Consider the following 20,076-nt stretch of genomic DNA (forward strand, 5'->3'; position numbering starts at 1 on the left):
GGTTCAGGGGAGGGCTGAGGGGGAGCTCCTATTGCTGCATGTGCTTGGGGCTCCCGAGGCCCAAAAGCTCTTCTAGACTGCTTGGTTTCCTTGACTTGCAGAAATTAAGATAAATGTGTTTTTCTTGGAAACCAAGTTGCTAACCACTACTCTTGAATCCAATTAAGAGAGAGAGAAAGCTGTGTTCAGTTCTTCATTGCGTTTTGCTGAAACAAACCCTAATCGGAGTCCCTGAATATTTCATTCAGTGGTAAGAGCTTGAGAAGTTGATATTATGGAGACTTCCCCATTGCATGAAGCTTCCTCTGGCAGTGCTGCCCTTGTCCAAATCTCTTCTCTTAGATTGCTACTTCGTGGATTATTTTTGCAGACTGTGTGTATGCAGGTAGAGGAGTAAAATGCCCAGTGAGTTATTCACTGTTCATTTTGACCTTTATGTCTTCCAACAAGTGATTTCCATAAGGCAGGTGTATTGCCTACATTTGGGCTCTTAGGACATCTTGGGTGGCACCTGGGTGGCTCAGATGGTTAAGCATCTGCCTTTGGCTCAGGCCGTGATCTCTAGGTCCTGGGATCGAGCCTCATATTGGGTTCCCAGCTCAGCTGAGAGTCTGCTTCTCCCTTTGTCTCTCCTCCTGCTTGTGCTCTCTTTGTCTCTGTCTCTTTCAAATGGAAAAAAAAAAAAAAAAACCTTTTAAAAAATCTTGGAAAAAGGTTTTAAAACTATATAGAAGGAAAGGTATTGTGTTTTGTTTTATCATACTAATGAGAAATGAAATGAATTCAAAAACTAAATATGTTCAATCATGAATTTTTTAAGGTATGTAGAAAGAAAGGTATTGCTTTGTGTTTTTTCATACTACATGAATAGAAACATTAAAATATTAAGAAATATTTGGGGCAAAGAAACAAAATATTTGAGAAATATTTGGGGGTAATGAAACAGAATATGTCTTTCTGCTAAAGCAGAGTCTAGTTACTTGATGAATATCTGTTTTTAATCATAACAACTAAACATGGATATCAGCAAATCATCTTGTTTCATTACTTTTATATTGAGATCTTCCCCCCAACACTTGCCCTAACTCTATTTTTTTCTCTTTCCTATTTTGAAATATGATACCCCTGTTTCTATTCTTTTGGGGGCTAATTTAGTAATTTTAATATGCATGTTAACTCTAATTCTGAAATGAGTGAATTTTAAAGCTTCTCTAGAATCATCTAAAGGCCTTATAGTGCTTCCCTTCCAATTTTCCCCTTCCCAGTTTATGTCCTATTGTTATGTAGCACCTTTGTCCTATTATGATTTTTAATTTCCTCCAGTTAGACATTTTGTTTCATATGGTCAGCACTGGCTTGGATTTTTATCTGTGTGTATATTATTATTATTTTTGTTCCCAATTCTTTTTTTTTAATAGCTCTTATTTATTTGAGAGAGAGAGCACACACGCACACACACAAGTGGGGGGGGAGGGGCAGAGGGAGAGAAAAGCAGGCTCCCCACTGAGCAGGGAGGTAAACATGGGACTAGATCCCAGGACCCCGAAATCAGGACCTGAGCCAGAGGGAGACGCTTAACCAACTGAGCCACCCAGCCTCTCCTGTTCTCATTCCTCCTCCTCTTCTTTTTCCTCCTCCTCCTCCTCCTTCTTCTCCTTTTAAAAAAGATTTTATGTATTTATTCATGAGAGACACAGAGAGAGAGAGGCAGAGACACAGGGAGAGGGAGAAGGAGCTCCCTATGGGGAGCCCAATATGGGACTCGATCCCAGGACCCTGAGATCACAACCTGAGCCAAAGGCAGATGCTCAACCACTGAGCCACCAGTGGTGGCTCACAGGACTGAGCCCTGTCCTCATTCCTTCTTAATTAACTTCTTCTAGAAGTTATTTTCCTTTTTCCTTTAGAAATAATAATGATAATAATTTATAATAATAATAATTCATAATAATAATAATAATTTCCTTTAGAAATAACTTGAGTGAGGATTTTCTGATAGCAAGCTCCCTCAGGCTTTGTTTTTCTAAACATTTCTTTATTTGCCCATGTTCTTGGAAGTTACTTTTGCTTGGTGGAGGATAGAAGTTATTTTCCTTCTGTCCTTTATTATTTTTTTAAAAGATTTTATTTATTTATGAATGAGAGAGAGAGAGAGAGAGAGAGAGAGAGAGTAAGGCAGAGACACAGGCAGAGGAAGAAGTAGGCTCCATGCAGGGAGACTGAAATGGGACTTGATCCCGGGGATCATGCCCTGGACTGAAGGTGGTGCTAAACCGCTGAGCCACCCTAGGCTGCCCTCTTGTCTTTTAAAAATGTTTCTTCCATTGTTGTCTGGCTGCCATAGTTGCAGTGGAGAAGGCTGCTGTCTGTCTACGTAGCATTCCTTTGGAGGATCTGTCTTTGTCTTCTGGCTGCTTTTATAGTCGTATTTTTGTGTTTTTTGCAACTGACCACAATGTGTCTTAAGGGTTTTTTTTTTTTCCTTTTTTCCTGCTTTGGGGATTGGTTGGGATTCTAATATCTGAAGACAGGTATCTTTCATCCATTATGGAAAAATTTCAATCATTTCTTCAAATCTTTACTCTTCTTCATCCTATTTTCTCCTTCTAGAACTTCAGTGAAAATTGTTACTGGACCTTATTATTCTGGGTAATTTCTTTAGATATATTTTCCAGTTCATCAGCTATTTAAGACATTAATTTTTAGAAATTCTACTTTATTTTCCCTTAGAATCTTATTGGTCAAACAATAATTTTAGCTCTTTAACTTATCTATTTAAATTTCTTTAGACATATTGACTATCCTTATCCTCTGGGATGGATAATTTCAATATCTATAGTCTTTGTGGATATGATTTAGTTTGTACTGACCCTGATGAACCTGCAAACAGAAAGAATAAGATGGATGTTATTCTAAAATGTTAAGTATTTTCCTTAAGGTATTACAAGCTGAGCCAGTCTGAAAAGACAGATGAAGCGACCACAAAAGGATGCTGCCCTGTGCAGCAGTGGTTCAATATTGAACCACACAAGCCATGAAGTTTGAACCTGAGGGAAGAGCACCAGCTTTGGGGTCATTCAGACTTGATTTCAAAAATCTCTGAATATATGATGAAATAAACAGTCACAACAGGATCAGCACAAACTAAATCAGACTCAACTATTCTATTGTGGAGACAAAATTCCAGTTGAGCAGACTCAGAAAGTCTGGAGGCAAATTGATACTCAAAGAGCGATTCATTTTGTTAAAAGGCTCTCTTGCCAGGGCTATGAAACTAAAGTACCCCGCTCCTGACTCTGACCCCCACAGCAACCCAGCGGGCATCAGGAGCACGAACTGCAGCCCTTCTAGCCTGAGCAGCTCTCCCGAACGCCCTTGACCTCGCTTTGTGAACCGTGTTGATGGTCTGGTTAAGCCTCGGCTCCTGGCTGCCAAGAAGACCTGGGGCCTCCATAGGCCCCCGAGAGTGGTACCCAGAAGCCTAAATCTGTCTGGGCTCCCAGATGGGGGCTGGGACCTCCCTGGAGCTGAGGGGGTCTCTGTAGACAGCCCTTGAGGGCGTGGCGCTATTCTTGGGACAAAACCACCGGAGATTCATTCATCCAAGTCCAGTGGCAATCTCTACTGACTTTCCTTTCTGGCCAGCTCTGGGCATGTGGCAGACTCTGCGCTGTTATTCTTTGGCTACCCAGAGGGGATGGTTGCCTCCCATCCTTTCTCTAACCCCCTCAGTCCTGTCTGGTCCTCACAGGCCAAATACAGCTGAGACAATTCTAAGTTAAAATGCAATATCCTGGGACGCCTGGGTGGCTCAGTGGTTGAGCATCTGCCTTTGGCTCAGGGCGTGGTCCCGGGGTCCTGGGATGGAGTCCTGCATTGGGCTCCCCACAGGGATCCTTTTCTTCCCTCTGCCTGTATCTCTGCCCCTCTCTCTGTGTCTGTTATGAATAAATAAATTAAAAATCTTTTAAAAATAATAAAATAAATCTATTACAAGTTGGAAGTTCCTAGTAGAATTTCACAGACTTATGTGGAGGGGAAGGGTTAAAACCAAAAGCCACCTTGGCCCTTCACCCCACACATCCAAGTAGCAGTTTTGCCATAGCCACTGCACATCTGGCTTATGCCTGCCATCTCTTCCTTGTCGTCTCCTCTGCCATCACTGATCCAAGCCATTTTCATTGGCTGCTTTAACCTGCATCGCCTCTGGTTTGGTTTCCCATCACTTTGTATTCTGGAAGAAGCAGTAAACAGACACTCCAGCTGTCATGCCCTGTTGGGACCTTTCAGCAGCCTCCTATTGCATTTTCCTTGAGACCTGAAGTCAGGATGAAGGCTAGGGTCCTGTCACTTTGGCCTCTGCCTGCCTGCTTCCTGTGATTCCTGCCCTTCTTCCCTTGGCCGGCTGTACTGCAGGCACAGTGGCTGATCTTTAGCTCTTGGAATCTCTCGGCTCCTTTCTTTTTCCCACACGAGCTGTTCCTTCAGTCTGGGGGGCCCTTGCCCCTGGTCTGCACAGGGCTAACATTTTATTCTTCAGTCCTGTGCTTCCAGGTTACCTCCTTAGATCCAACTTCCCTGGTCATCATGTCTCTTGTCTCCCCCTTCCTTCTCCGCTGTACCATGGGGGTATCTAACTGCTTTTGTGTCTCTCTGACCAGTCTGTAAGTTCTATAAGTGCAGAGAGTGTTTCTGCTTTTTCGCCAGTGTATTGCCTGGAACCTTTAAATGATGGCTATGATGTTTCATGTTCCACATTTTAACCTAGCTGTAGAACAGAAAAATCTGTAGAACTTTGCTGTGGGGTTGGTATTGAATATGGCCTGGGTCTGATTAGAACTCTTCTTAGGACCCTGGGGTACTAGGAAGACCTTGGTCTGAGCTGATATCACCCTTGGGTAGGGATGCTGGGAGCAGGTGTCATAGAGGCTGCAGGGCATTACTATATTATTATTTTTAAAAGTTGGTAGAAAGCTTTTTATTCCCCTCCAAACATTAAAGTGGCTTTCTAGATGACAGTGCACAATTATTCTGTCCTCCTGACTTTGGCCACCTCCCAGCTATTGCTATCTTTGTTTGGAGTGTGGCTCAGCTGGACAGTGGGCAGAGGTGGGCATCATTGTCCTGTGATGCAGGTCGTATGAATGCTCCTCTGCAGGTAGCCTGCTTAGGCCACAGCAGCCTGGCGATTTAACCCTTTGTGAATTCATGTCTTTCTACTTCTCACAGGGTTTTTGAAGTACATTTTAAAAATTACAACTATAATTTTCAAAAGACTTGAATAGATCTTTCTCCAGAGAAGACATACAGATGGCCAGCAAGCACATGAAAAGATGCTTAATATCATTCATCATTAGGGAAAGGCAAATTTAAACCATAATGGGAGTGCTTGGGTGGCTCCCATTAAGCGTTTGGCTCAGAGTCCTGGGATCAAGTCCCGAGTCAGGGAGTCTGTTTCTTCCTCTGCCCCCTTCGCCCTGCTCATGCTCTCACGCTCACTCGCTCTCTGTCAAATAAATAAATAAAATCTTAAAAAAAAAAAAAAAAGAAATACCACTTCACACCATTAGAATGGCTATTATCAAACAAAACAAAACAAAAACACCCACAACAGTCAGACAAGAATGAGTATTGGTAAGAATGTGGGGAAATCTAGGCCCTTTTGGTGGGAATGTAAAATGGTGCAGCCATTGTGGAAAACAGTACAGTTGTTCTCTAAAAAAATTAAACATAGGGACGCCTGGGTGGCTCAGTGGTCGAGCATCTGCCTTTGGCTCAGGAAGTGATCCCGGAGTCCTGGGATTGAGTCCCACATCAGGTTCTCTGCATGGAGCCTGCTTCTCCCTCTGCCTATGTCTCTGTTTCTCTCTCTCTCTCTCTCTGTCTCTTCTATGAATAAATAAATAAAATCTTAAAAAAATTAAAAAATTAAACATAGAATTACCTTATGATCTAGCAATTCTAGTTTTGGGTTTATACATCCAAAAGAAGGGAAAGCAGGAACTGCAAGAAATATGTTAAATCCATGTTCATTCCAGTATTCTTTGGAATAGCTCAAAGGTGAAAGCAGCCCAAGTGTCCAACAACGGGTGGATGGATAAACAAAATGGCATTTTTACACATACACACACATACAGACATACACACTATATAATGTAATATTATTCAGTCTTAAAAAGGTATTTCATGTGGTGCTATGCTGAGTACTTGCTCCCCTTTGGTGCTGGTAGATGAATGTGTGGTTCTTGGCATGGTATACAGGAGTAAGCAGGTGCACTGGTAGAGGCTGTGCTGGAAATCTTAAGATCTGAGTTTGAGTCCAGCTCTACTACTGACTTTCTGTTTTTGAACTTCTGTTGCCACATCTGAAAAATATGGTTAGTGCTTTGTGTGCTTTATTGACTTCAAAGGGTTGATGTTAAGTTTCAAATAAACAAGGACTTGTGTGAAAGCCCTTGTAACTGGAAAATACTCTGTGAATGTAAGGTGTAAAAGGGTGTATTTTTGGGCAGCCCCAGTGGCGCAGCGGTTTAGTGCTGCCTGCAGCCCAGGGCGTGATCCTGGAGACCCTGTATCGAGTCCCACGTCAGGCTCTCTGCATGGAGCCTGCTTCTCCCTCTGCCTGTGTCTCTGCCTCTCTCTCTGCATCTCTATGAATAAATAAATAAAACCTTAAAAAAAATAAATAAAAGGGTGTGTTTTAATGTGAGAACTTATCATTAAGATAATACTTATTCTCCCAGCTAATACTTTTTTTAAATTCATTTTTTTATTGTTTTAAGTAATCTTTATTCCCAGCGTGGGGATCAAACTCATGACCCCAAGATCAAGAGTTGCATGCTCTTTCAACTGAGCCAGCCAGGTGCCCCACTCTGCTAGTACTTTAGAAACTTTATCCATAGAAGGCAGAACATCACTTTTTTAAAAAAGATTTTATTTATTCGTGAGAGACACAGAGAGAGAGGCAGAGCCACAGGCAGAGAGAGATCAGGCTCCATGCAGGGAGCTTGATGCGGACCTTGATCCTGGGACTCTGGGATCATGCCCTGGTCCGAAAGCAGGTATTCACCCACTAAGCCATCCCGGCGTCCCTAATTTTTTCAGTTTAAAACTGAGCTAGCACTAACTTTGATGCAAATATTCACATTTGGCATGTACTACTTCATCTACTTTTTAGTTTTACACCAAAAGGTCCCGTCCTTATAGAAATGTAGCTACCTCGACACATTTCTAGTCACTCAGGAATAACTGTCATCTTCCTAAGTAAATAATTTTTTAGCTTTATAAACCATTTTTTTCCATCCATTCATTCTCCATGCATGGTGGCCTGGGTGATGAGTCGAAGTACCCTGTGGTGTGCACAACTTAATCTAGAACTGGGTTGTGGAGACTGAGGACTGGTCTATTTTCATCTTCCTTTCTTGCTTGGCACAGGGCTGGGCATGCCAAATAGAAGCCAATTTTTTCCCTCCTCTTCAGAGGTATTATTGTTTGCAGTGTATTAGATGAACATATAGGGCTGTGATTTCTGGATGAAAGTTTGTGAAGTCCATTAACAGTCACAATTTTGGGGTAAGTTCTGAGAAATGTTATTCTGTAAATACTGGGTAAAACCATTACACATTGAAGAAGAATTATTTTTCTTCCTCTTCACTGCATCCTGTGTGGTTTAGGGCTTCGGTTCCGCTCTGGACAGTGGCTCTCCACAGCGTTTTCCCATCAGCTCCAAGGCCACCAAGTGTTAATGGTGGTGTTACTGACACTGGGGCTCAGTATTTTTACAAGTTCTTGGTCAATTACATTCAGGATACACAGAGTCAGGCTTTCTGTGTTCTCCTGAGCGTGTGCCAAAGCCTTGTCCTTCTCAGTAAAGGTTAGAAAAATATGGTACCGTGGTGATGACCACATGGCATGGAGCAGCTCGGGGTCGGGGCGAGGAAAGTCTGAGGCTCCTGCGGTTGTCAGAGTGGGGACCCCTCTTTGTTACTGTTCATAAGGAAATATGTATGTGAGAATCTGTTTAATTCCACCTGCCCCAAACAAGGCTTCACATTTGTCCCCCGATGTGACACCTCGTTGTATGCAAAAGGAACAGTATGTTTCATTCCCACCTCATGTCCTTTGGAATGATTCAGGGAGAAAAATAGTTTTATCTTTGTATCATTTGCCTAAACGTAAGATGCACCAACGCTTGGATTATGAGACCTTCATATTAGAAGCAATTAGGATTACATAAACCTTTGTGTGGGAGGCACACAAAGTCATCTGCATATTTTACCACCTTAGATTTGGGACAAGTGGTTTATTCTCAGCCAAGGCAATGACAAGCTGCAAGTGGGCCAATACTAAATATGTGATAACAGAGCGACAGGCTCCCTGTCAATTACTGGGGATGAAACCTTCCCGCCACCACCTGCAGACCTTTCCCCAGCGTGCCTCCATTCCCTGCAAGTTTGCTCATCTGCTCGAAAAAATTCTAACATATTCCACATTTCTGTCTTCCAACTTTTTTTTTTTTTGTACAATTCTTTGCTAAGAATATTTTGGCAATCAGATGCTCTTCAAAACCAACAAAAATATCCAAGTGTGTGTTTGCTTCACCTTCTGTTTTCTACTTCTTTCTGGAGACAGTTGCTCTGCTAACACAGTGGCCCCCTTGCTGGGTGGGGCCTTTGGGCAGTGAGCGTTTGTACCTTTTCTGCCTGTCTGAGAAGGATGCTTGTTCCTGCCCTGACGGTACTTGAAAATGCTTCTCTTTAAGGTGTGCTTGTCATCTGTTGGTTGGTGTTCTGGGACAAAGGGGTCCCTGGTTACATCAATTTGGGAAATAAATACCGGATTAATCAAATTCCACTGCTTGAGGATTTCTAAATGTTCTACTGCAGATAGGCAGTGGAACTCCCAGCAGTGAGTTCTGAGTGCCACAGCAGACCTGTTTTTTTTTTTTTTAATAATAATTTTATTGATTTATTCATGAGAGAGACAGAGAGAGAGAGAGAGAGGCAGAGACACAGGCAGAGGGAGAAGCAGGCTCCATGCAGGGAGCCTGACATGGGACTCGATTCCGGGTCTCCAGGGTCATGCCCCAGGCTGAAGGCGGCGCTAAACCACTGAGCCACCAGGGCTGCCCTGTTTTGTTTTGTTTTTTTTTGGTTTTGTTTTGTTTTTTAAATATTTTACTTATTTTATTCATTTGAGAGAGAGAGAGAGAGAGCGCAGTAGGGTGGGGCAGAGGGAAAAGGAAAGAGAGGGAATCTCAAGCAGACTCCCTGTTGAGTGTAGAGCTGGATGTGGGGCTTGATCTTATGACCCTGAGATGATGACCTAAGCTTAAATCAAGAGTCAGATACTTTAAATGACTGAGACCCCTAGGCACTCCTAAGTGCCACGACAGACCTTCTTTTTAAAGCCTGCTGGCCCTGGAAGCCCGATTTACAGCTTATCTTATGGAGTTAGTTTACCACAGGATGTGCTTAGGAAAATACTGGAGTGGCAGGAGAGAGTCATAGTGCTGGCTGCACAGACTTGGATTCTTTGATGGTAAGTAAATGCCAGGCCGTGTTTTATACAACTGTGGATATTTCCCACTACGAGTTTCCCCCACTCTGTGGAAGTAGAGTGTTCCCATGAAACCTATCATAAGCTAGAACGGTATAAAGTGAAGAATTAGTTACCATGAACTTATATGGAAAAGTTTTTGAGCATGCCTAGATATACAACTAATGTGTCTTAGACTTCTCTGATACCTTGGCATCCATCTTGCTAAGGGATACATAAAATAAATGGTGATAAAAGGCAGATGCTCACAGACATTGTCCAGAGTTCTGGGAGCTTGGTGCTCGATGTATTTCCTGGGGCAGGAGCTTGTCAGAACCACTTTCACTGCTCAGGTGTGCAGTATGTCTACATGGGGTCGCTCTGGAACCTATGCTGAACACTGTTTTTGCTTTTTGCCTTTTATCATCAAAGCAAAAGGCCTTTTTGGATTTCTTCGGTTAGTAGAAAACAGGTAGTTCTTTCATAAAAGTGAAGCAGTGTCATGTGCATTATTGGAAGGCGGGGATACCTGTTAATGCAACAGCCCTCTTTTTTTTTTTTTTTTAAGTTAAACATAATCATCCTTTAAGTTAAAAGTAGTTCTCAGTTTTAAGGCTTCCTGTGGTGAAAGCTTTAGAGGCCCCAGATGAAGTTTGCATTTGCAAATGTGGAGTTTGAAAGCATAGAGCTTGAGTACACACAGCTCCGGGACTGCACTGTGCAGTCAAACACATGCTTCACTTGAAATTGGGGAACCTGATGGATTCCTGGTCTCAAATTCTGAGTAACTGAGGTGGCATTGGGGAATCTTCTCCCTTTTGGTCTTGCCCTCACAGCCTTGGGTATGCAGAACACCAGGGTTCAGCTCTCCCCAGAGACTTCTGCTCCCTGCCTTGGTATCTCCTTGGTGCTCTTCTCTCTCTGGTTACAAACTAGTCTCCATGTTTCATGCTAAGTCCAGAATTAGTCACGTAATCCCCTCTGGCCGTTTTCCTCTATAATATGGATTCTTTCTTTTATGTTCCTTTCAGAAGAAAATTGATTCGTGAGGAAAAAGCAGACCACTGGTGTGAAAAATAAAGAAAAGCAAAAAACAAAAAATCTTTTTTCCTGTATTAGGAATATCCACTCTTAACCATCCTTGAAAAATAAAAGTAGAATATTAGCTTATAATCTTGTGTGCTTGAAGTTTTTTTTTTTTCATGTATTATGAGCAAGAGTTGTTTTTAACTCTAACTCAAGAATGACAACCCACATGACTACAAAAGAATCAAGTGATTACAGTCAGCTTTTCCAGTGACATAATGCCATGTTGTTAACTGATGGATAGATAGAGGCTTTCATGAGGTCAGAATTCTCAAAAGCAGGGCTAGTTAAAGTTAAAGAAAAAAAGATATATTTTAAAGATTTCATTTATTTATTCATGAGAGGCTCAGGGAGAGAGAGAGAGAGAGAGAGAGAGGCAGAGGGAGAAGAGGCTCCTCACTGGGAGCCTGATGCAGGACTTGATCCTAGGACCTTGGGATCACGACCTGAGCCTGATCCAAAGGCAGATGCTCAACCACTGAGCCACTCAGGTGTCCCTAAAATATCTTTATTAATGTTTTTTACAATAATAGTGCCATATGAGAAAAATCTCACTTTGCTAAAATGAAAGAACTTTACACATCTTTGCAGTGAGGTAGTATTTGGAGAGAATATTCTGCAAGTGATACTGAATTAAATGGTTAAGTGCAGAGCATTGACCTCTCTCAAGTTCTTCATTAATTGGCTTTGCTGTTTATATAGGGAAGACCAAAAAGTGCTGTGAAGCCCCTAGAGTATTAGGCTTTACTGGACTAAGCAGTAGTGGCTGACCCACTGGCTGTGGCTAATAGGTAGTGGGTGACAGGCAGGGGCTCAGTGGGACACCATGCGTGCCGCCCTGGGAACTAGGGCTTTGGTGCATAGATCCTGAATGATTGAAATATTTTCCCTAGAAGTATGCTTTAAGAGGTACCACTTTGTTGTTGTTCCAGTGACTACAGCAAACAGATGCTTAAAGTGAATTCTTAAATTTGGGGCTTGTTAAGGGATTTCATTTTCTTTACAGTCTGCAATGAATTATCATTTCAACTGTGTGCCTTTTTCATAAAAGCATTTTACATTGTACTGAAAAGATTACACTCTTTTGGCTTTGGAAAAATATTTCCTGTTCAGTTTGAGCCATTAAAGCCTGTTAGCATTTCACATCTGGAAGCCCCTGCCCAGAGCCTGCCTTCCATCACCAGTGAAGGGAGTGTGGCGACCCAGCTCAGCTCCAGAGCGCGTGCGTAAAACACCCCAGACTTGTTTACTTCCTGGAATCCCCTGGGCACTGCCCAAGTGTGCCCTTGTGGTTTGGGGAGTGGGAGGCTTCCTTCTTCTCAGGGTCTTGTGTGTGTGTGTGTGTGTGTGTGTGTGTGTGTGTGTGTGTGTGTGTGTACAGGCACTTCCTAGGCTGGGGAGGGAGTCCATCTTCCTGCCAAGTTGGGGAGAGGTCTTTCTTCCTCTAGAAGAGCAGGGGTCCCTTTCCCAGCTGGCCTTGGATGTGCCTTCCTTCTGCCTCAAGTATTTCCTTTTTCATTCCCAACCAGATTTCCAGAAAACAAACCCAAACATTTTGGGTGTAAGAGTGAAGCTGCAGGAGGTTTTCTAATGAGGGATTCCCTCACCCCCTACCCTGCACTGTTTCCTGTTCAACACCCCCTGCCCCTGGTGGAGGGGAACTAATTAAAACCCAAAGGGCTGGAGAAAAGAATTCAGCTCCCTTCCAGGAGGCTGGTTTGCCAGCCCCAGGACTCTTCTTGGGAGTCCTTGGAAGTCCTGTGGGGTCTGCACCCAGCTTGCAGACTTTAAAGGGGGATGGAGCATGGGTGCTGGGCTATTCTGTAAGTGTTGAGATGTTTATAGCTGCCCTCTACTCAGAGGGTTATTCTATGCCATCCAGGATTCTGAACCCATATCCACCCACCCCCCCCCCCCCCCCCCCCCGCAAGCCTGATTCTTCTTGTGGGCTCTCTGCTGAGAAGAAACTCCCCTTCAGGGCTTGAGGCTCTGCCACTGGGCCCAGCTGGCAGTAGAGCCAGGAGGTACAAGGGTGGCCTGGGGTTACTGTCACAGAGTTCTCTGAGGGGGTCTCACAGCCTCAGCCAGCAGAACCAGCAGGGGAAATGATTTCATGGTGTGGAAGGAGCAAAACACATTCATTGCATTTCTCCTGACCACATGCGACCAGAACTGATGCCAGGTAACCCGTGGCAGCCTGCAGGGGAGCCAGGCAGGAGCCTCCCTGGGTGCCCCCAGGAGCACCCAAGCCTCTCTGGGCCCTGTAGCCATGGTGAGGTGCCCCCACTCCCAAAGCCCCGAAAGCCATGGTGGCCTCCCCAAGCCCTGTCCCAAGGGGGGCCCAGTTGGGCTTCTCAGAGGAGCCCAACTGAGGCTCCTGATTGAGGCTGCTGTCCTGGCAGCCCTGGATCTCATTGGAGTGCCCTTGAGGCCTGGGTCTGACAAGCATCTCTCCTTCTCTCCTGAGAAGGGCCCAGCAGCACGGGATATAAGCGCTGGGATCTTGACTGGCTCCTGAGATGGAGCTCCTGGGGGCAATTAGGGAAATGTGGTTATTCCAGCTGCTTTCATGGGACAGTTGTGCCGGAGGAGCCCAGTGCTTTGGGGTTGAAACAAACCTCCTTTCCAGTTTTTTTTTAAATTTTATTTATTATTCATGAGACACACAGAGAGAGGCAGAGACACAGGCAGAGGGAGAAGCAGACTCCCTGCAGGGAGCCCGATGCAGGACTGGATCCCAGGACCCCGGGATCATGACCTGAGCTGAAGGCAGATGCTCAACCACTGAGCCACCCAGACGTCCCTCGGGTTTGATCTTCTTAATTTATGTGAATGTGCACATCCTTTTTCATAGTTGCGGGAAGCCATTTGACTGTCTGGAAGAAATGAATAGCAGTTTGAACAGAGGTCCCAGCCGGCCACCCACCCACCCAAATTTCCTAAGTGCTCAGTGTAGGAAAAGCCTGGGGAGGGGTCTCCTGAGGGCGGGTGGGGGAGGAGAGAGGCGTGCTCACAAGACGCTCTGAGGAGTGCTCTGAGTTCCTGGGTTGCCAGAGAGTGGGGTGAGGCTGCCTCTCTTGGCCACAGAGTTCCTGCGTGTGAGGCCCTGGGGGATGGAGGCGCCCAAAAAGGGTGGATTCATCCCCGTCCGAAGATGAGCTGGAATTTGAACATAGGACTCCGTGGCCACCCCCTAGCCCTTCCTTGCCTTTGGGGGCTACACAGGGAGGCTTCTGGGAGCACTAGTGTTTGGGATGGGCCTTGGGGATGTCAAGATAGATGGAGTGGAGAGCAGGAGTGTGGGAGCCTGTTGAGTGCTTGTGGGGGTATGGAAAGGGGCCTGGAATTCTAAATGGCCTTCAGGGCTGGGAGGAGGAGGCCACTTTGATGGGGCCACTAACATAATATGAGTGTTTTTTTTTTTTTAAGATTTTATTTATTTATTCATGAGAGACACAGAGAGAGGCAGAGACATAGGCAGAGGGAGAAGCAGGCTCCCTGTAGACATAGGCAGAGAGGAGTTGGAGGAATAAGGAGCAGGAGCTGGAGGAGGAAGAGGAGCAGGGGGAGGAGGAGGATCTGGCAGCCATTTCGACAGCCTCCCCCATAGGAGGCCGGAGCGGAACCAGAGGCAGGATCGGCAGACGAGGTGGGGACCCCAGAGCCCCCTCCCACCTGGGGACCCGCCAGCCTGAAGCTGCCAACATCTCAGGGAAACTGCTCCTTCCGAGCTGAATTGGATGCTATCAATTTGTCTGATTCTTCGAGGATATAATTTTCCTCCACCAGGGTGAGGAAGAGCCAGGGGAAAACTCGCCAATGATTCGGTACCATAGCCCGCGGTGTAGGACGGTTTACAGGGCCTGCTGACTTGTACATCCAGCGCTCTCCAGAACAGTAGGCCCAACTCAAGGAGGTGGGCAACGCTTATCAATCTGCACAGCTGGCAAAATAATAACTCGAGCTGGATTTTGTCAGTCATCAAGGTTCTAAGCAGCTAGTGTGGGCTCTCGAGGCACCTGCCTGTACACGTGGCTGCTATGACTTCCCTCCAGGAAGACCCGTGGAAAACCAGTTGGTGGTTCCGGCATATGCAAGGAAGTTTCTGTAGCCTTCTAAGGGGGCGGGGTGGGGGGGTGGGTGGGTGGGTCAGGTGGTACTTCCTATCTTCTTGGGGCTGCTGCCAACCCTGCCATTGGGAATGTCTTCTATTTTCTTTTGGCACCTGATACAAAACTGCTTTTCCTTTTCTTTATTTTTTTTTAACATTTTATTTATTTATTCATGAGAGAGAGAGAGAGAGGCAGAGGCACAGGCAGAGACATAGGCAGAGGGAGCAGCAGGCTCCATGCAGGAAGCCCGAGGTAGGACTTGATCCCAGGACTCCAGGATTACCCCCCTGAGCTTAAGGCAGATGCTCCACCACTGAGCCACCCGGGCATCCCCAGAACTACTTTTTTATTTGAAAAAAAATTGAGGGCAAGTGGCTCAGTGGTTGAGCATCTGCCTTTGGCTCAGGTCATGAACCTGGGGTTCTGGAATCTAGTCTCACATAAGGCTCCCTGTGGGGAGCCTGTTTCTCTCTCTCTCTGCCTATGTCTCTACTTCTCTCTGTATCTCTCATGAATAAATAAATAAATAAAATCTTTTTCAAGTGTTCCTTGTGTGCTTAAAAACAAAACAAATTGGAGAAACAAGGGGAAGTCCTCTTTAACAAAAGGGTAAAACTGATGTCATTTCTTGCTGTCTTTTTCCCTTAGCAGGCATTTATCCAGTGGATATTTTGGAAGATGACCCCGAAAGGCATTGGGAAGCAGCCTTGGCTTACTATACCACACTTAGGGAAGGAATGCGGCCCCCAGTAGAGTTTTTCTCTCTTCCCACAGGGGAGCAGGTACGTGTGATCCTCCTTGTTGGTAAAGAGCTCTGTAAGATCTAACTTACTAGGAAGTAGAATGTTAGTACTAGAAAGAGTATTATAGATTTAAAAAACCAATAACTTCTTGAACACTAGAATAATTCCACTTTGAGGAGCAGATGGAATCCTAGAATGGGACTCTGGAGTCCTGAGAATCAGTCCAGTGATGCAAGGTGGTGAGTAGGACAGTCTGCTATGAATCCCACATCTACTGCTTACTAGCTGTGTGACCTTTAGCGAGTGTCATAACTTTTCTGGTTTTGGCATTCCTCATATCTAAAATTGGGATAATAATATCAGAGCTTATTGGGGTGCCTAGGTGGCTTAGTCGGTAGAACATCTGACTCTTGATCTCAGGGTTGTGAGTTCAAGCCCCACACTGAATGTGGAGCTTATTGGGAAAAAAAAAATGACAGAGCTTACCTTGTCCTGTTGTTACAAGGATGAAATGAGACACTGTGTGTAATGCCTTGTTGGGCTTTGGCTTTTCCATGTGTGAAATGAGAGACTTGGTTGCTCTTTGGTCTCTAAGCTTTGGCTCAGTTTTAAAATTTTGTGATTTTTAAAAAAGATTTTATTTATTCATGAGAGACAGAGAAAGGCAGAAACACAGGCAGAGTGAGAAACAGGCTCCCTGCAGGGGGCCTGATGTGGGACTTGATCCCAGGACCCCAGGGTCATGACCCTAGCTGAAGGCAGATGCTCAACCACTGAGCCACCAGGTGCCCCCAAATTTTGTGATTTTTGGAATGAAGTTTTGTCAGTTGGAATTTAGTTATAGCCATGTGATTTGTAGCACTGATAAGATAGTCTTTTGAATAAGGCCTGGAAGAGAACAGAGAGAAATGAAACCATTTATTTGTTGGGACTGGTGAGACTAAATTTAAATTTTAAATTTAAAAATTTAAAATTGTGTTACTTTTAAGAACTACATTTCCCCATGCAGTAAATAAAAAGAATATGTGAGTTTTGGGCTGTACCTCAATCAGCCACCTTTCTTTCAGATTGAAGTCGGATCTATGCAGAGACAAGATTTTCTTGTTTACATACAAGATTTTACTTGTACTAGATAGATATCATTGCTGTCTGTCCAACTTAGTAGAGTTTTATTTCACCGTACTGAAGCTTTTCCAAAGTTAATTAGAACAGTGGCTTGTGCAACTTGTACGGTTGTGGCTTCCTTGAGATTTGAAGATGCTAGTTCATAACCAACTCCTAGAAGCATCCCCTGGGTGATTCTACGTTGTTGATCTGCAGGCTGAGGTCCCTGCACGCACACGCTTTCAGCGCCCTCTAGTGTCATTTAAGCCAAAAAAGGAAGCAAGCTCCCCATTAGGGATGGGGTTGCTAATTTTGGGGGGAGCCAGGAGCTATGGGCTGCCGGGGGGGAGGGAATGTGGGAAGGTAGGAGTAACCTGAGAAGCGGGTGAAACCGGAGACTTAGCCCTGAAGTACTCTATGATGTACTCAGAGTCCTCTGCTTTCATTTTACACTTATTTATGAGGTTACATTACTTAAGAAAAAAACCCCAAAACTAATATGTAAATATGCTCAGTGAGTGAATGATTTTAGTGTTATTAGCAAAAACATAATAAAATAAGACAGCTCTTAAAATTAAATTGTTTTTATGTGATAGAAATGTTGAAATATCTTTATACCTATCTGCTTCCCCTCTTAGAAGAAAGTAAATTTTCACGAGAATGTTTTCAATTTTTTTCCTACCATTTTGGCAGTTACTTAAGAAATGGTAGGTGCTCCCTATCATTTAGCAGTTGAAGTCTCATTTGGGGTGGTATGGGACTTCCTCATAGCTTTTAGCAAATTTAACTTTTAGAATCTTAAGAGAAATTTTTTTCGAATAAAAAAGGAAGTTGAGAAAGTGGTTTGAGAATATTTCACACTACATTGCTCTGGTTCTCTGAAAAGCCCTTAACGAACTGTTTCCAGTCTTGAAACTGTTCTGTTACATTTAAAATACAATAATACTTATTTATTTTTCTGCTAATAATAAACCAGCGTATGCTTATTGGATAATATTTGCGAACTATAGCCAGGGACAGAGAAAATGAAAAAGAAACCTCACAGTTAACTGCTGTGCACATTTTGACATGTTTCCATTTGATTTTTATTTCTGCATATGCTTTTTTAAACATTCAGGTTACTCTCAGAATTTAATATAATAAACATCTTTCTGTAATAAACATCTTTCCACGTCGATACAGTGCTTTGTACATTTTTTTTAAGATTTTATTTTTAAGTAATCTCTACACCCAACGTGGGGGCTTGAACTCACAACCCGAGATCAAGAGTCACATGCTCCGCCTGCTGAGCCAGCCAGGTGTTCCCCTACATGTTGTTTTTAATGGCCTATAACAGCCCCCTGGGGGGATGCACTGTGTTTCACATAACTACTGCCTGAGGGCCAGCCTGGAGACTCTCCCTTAAGGTGACTTGAAGACAGGGCGCTGGGGTGGGGTGAGGGGGTGGGCGGGTGGAGCCATGCACCAAAATGTTTGCAGCTCTCAGAATTTGTTAAGGAACAGTTCTCTGGAACCACGGAGGCCTGCTATAAACTTTTACCGGCAGCTAGCCGGCCTAGCTCAGCAGACACGTTCTTTTTTCTTTTTCTTATACTCTCCTCAGTTTTCAAAACAGACTTTGTAATGGAGCATGTTGATCTTTTGCTTTGGGAGCTGGGGGCAGTTCACTGGATGGCTACAAAGAGGGTTAGGGTACCAGTGCTTGGGAGAGAGTCCCAGTGTTAGGAGCCCCACAGACTCTTTGGTGTTCCTCTTGTTTGTAAGCAAGCTGGCACCAGCACTCTCTCTCTCTCTCTCTCTCTCTCTCACAGCAGAGGATCTCTGCCCCTGGGCTGCCCTCAGAGCCAGAGCTGAGCCTGTAGGGCCCAGAGGGGGTTCTCTGTTGAGAATGCTTGCATAGACAGCCCAAGTGGCATCCGGGGTAGACACAGTCTGGTTCAGGCTGTTTCCATGGAATGGCCATGGAGGACAGTTGAGGCCAGCCTGGCAGGTGCAAACCTGAGGTGCGGCTGTGGCCATCAGCTTTTGTTGGTGAGCTCTGAAGGGGTTTGGGGTAGGAAGTCTGATGGGGCCTGAAGCATATGGGAGGGAGAGGCTGGAAGAGTAGCTGAGTAGGTGTTTAATCAGTCCTTGATTAGATGGACAGGTAAATGAGGGATGGGGAGGGCTTGCTGGGTGGGAGACGGAAGCGGGTTTTTGTCACTTCGCACTTGTGTTTAGCTCAGAGTGGGTAAGGTTTCCAGTTTTACATTGCCTCCATCCTGTCAAATTAACCTCTGTGGAACACTGTTCTTTCAGTGAATACTGTGCTAATTAATTGGTAAGTAATTTCCTGTGCCCTTACTTTGATGTTGGAACAAAATGGCGATTTTATTATTTTTTCAGGTTAAACTTGAAGCTACATCTGTTTGCTTTTGCACTGTGCACCGTGATGAACCTCAACATAAAATATTAGTCTTGGTTAATCCACAGGACACAAAGACAGGTTGGTAGTTATACATGGATTTTAAAAAACAAGGATTCTGATTTTACACTTACAACTGATGGGATGAAATATGTAGGAAATGATGGTTGTACTCTTAGAATATCAAAGCAGAAATGATTTATTTTCAGCTTTTAGACATCTGATGGTGCAATTATTTTTGTTTACTGACACCCATGTTGATTTTTGTGTCAAGACACTAGACACTCCCTCACCCACCATGACTGTATTCTAAGCCGCTTTTGAGGGTAGCACTTGCTGTTCTTGTTAATGACACGCACTGGTTGCATGGACAGGGTGGAGTCCTTTTGTTGGAGTATCCCACTGCCCTATGAAGCATGAAGCCTCTGATGGTCAAGTAATTTGCTCCGGGGCCACACAGCTAGTGCGTGGCAGAGGATTTTTGTAAGGTGATGATTGGGTGGGGTTTTGTTTCTGGTTGGAAAGTTTATGTAATCTGTAACTCATTTATTCTTCCTCTGCATTATGAAGAGACCATTTGTGAGTGATTTCAGCTCCTTGGAGTGAGTGCTAAATTGCATATAAGGCAGAGATCTGGGGTTGTTGGCCCTGGCAGCAGTTGAGATGGGGAGGGGAGGAGGGTACCAGCCCATCATTTTACCTGGCGCCCAGGGCATCAGGGAGCTGTAAGCAAAGCACTGTGGAAGTGTTTGAGTCCAAGGGGGGGGAGTCCCAATTTAAGTTGAATTCTATTTTAGAAATTTTCTCCTTGATTATATTTTTTCTGTGTTTTTTTTTCCTGTGTTTTATAGATTTCCTTCTATGACTATATATTCCTTCCGTGTAAGAAATGAAAAAAACCAAACCAAACCAACCCTTCATCAGTCAACCCTCCTTAGATGATGTGGTATCTGGTGAAAGTTTGAGATAGAGTTCTTTAGCTACAATTTGCAAAGGGGGCTTTCTTCAGTTCTCCAGCTGCCCTGGAGATAGATCTTTGCCTGTCACTGTGCATGTCTGTCCTGGGTTTGTACTTGGAGGATGTTCTGCT

At 44.3% G+C, this 20,076-nt stretch overlaps 1 protein-coding gene across 5 annotated transcripts in view; it reads left to right on the plus strand.

Moving 5' to 3' along the window:
- LOC121490030 (protein FAM169B-like) overlaps positions 1–20,076 on the plus strand; it is a 101,505-nt gene that overhangs the window by 13,387 nt on the left and 68,042 nt on the right. For 4 of the 5 annotated variants that reach the window (XM_041753588.1, XM_041753590.1, XM_041753585.1 and 1 more), the window contains exons 2-3: positions 15,384–15,517; positions 18,968–19,067. In XM_041753588.1, coding sequence (XP_041609522.1) covers positions 15,473–15,517; positions 18,968–19,067 — 145 coding nt within the window. In that variant the 5' untranslated portion in view covers positions 15,384–15,472. The remainder of the gene's footprint in view (positions 1–15,383; positions 15,518–18,967; positions 19,068–20,076) is intronic. The other variant, XM_041753586.1, reaches the window with a different exon arrangement.

This window comes from Vulpes lagopus, chromosome 4 (genome assembly GCF_018345385.1).
Source record: "Vulpes lagopus strain Blue_001 chromosome 4, ASM1834538v1, whole genome shotgun sequence".
NCBI classification, from domain to species: Eukaryota; Metazoa; Chordata; class Mammalia; order Carnivora; family Canidae; genus Vulpes; species Vulpes lagopus.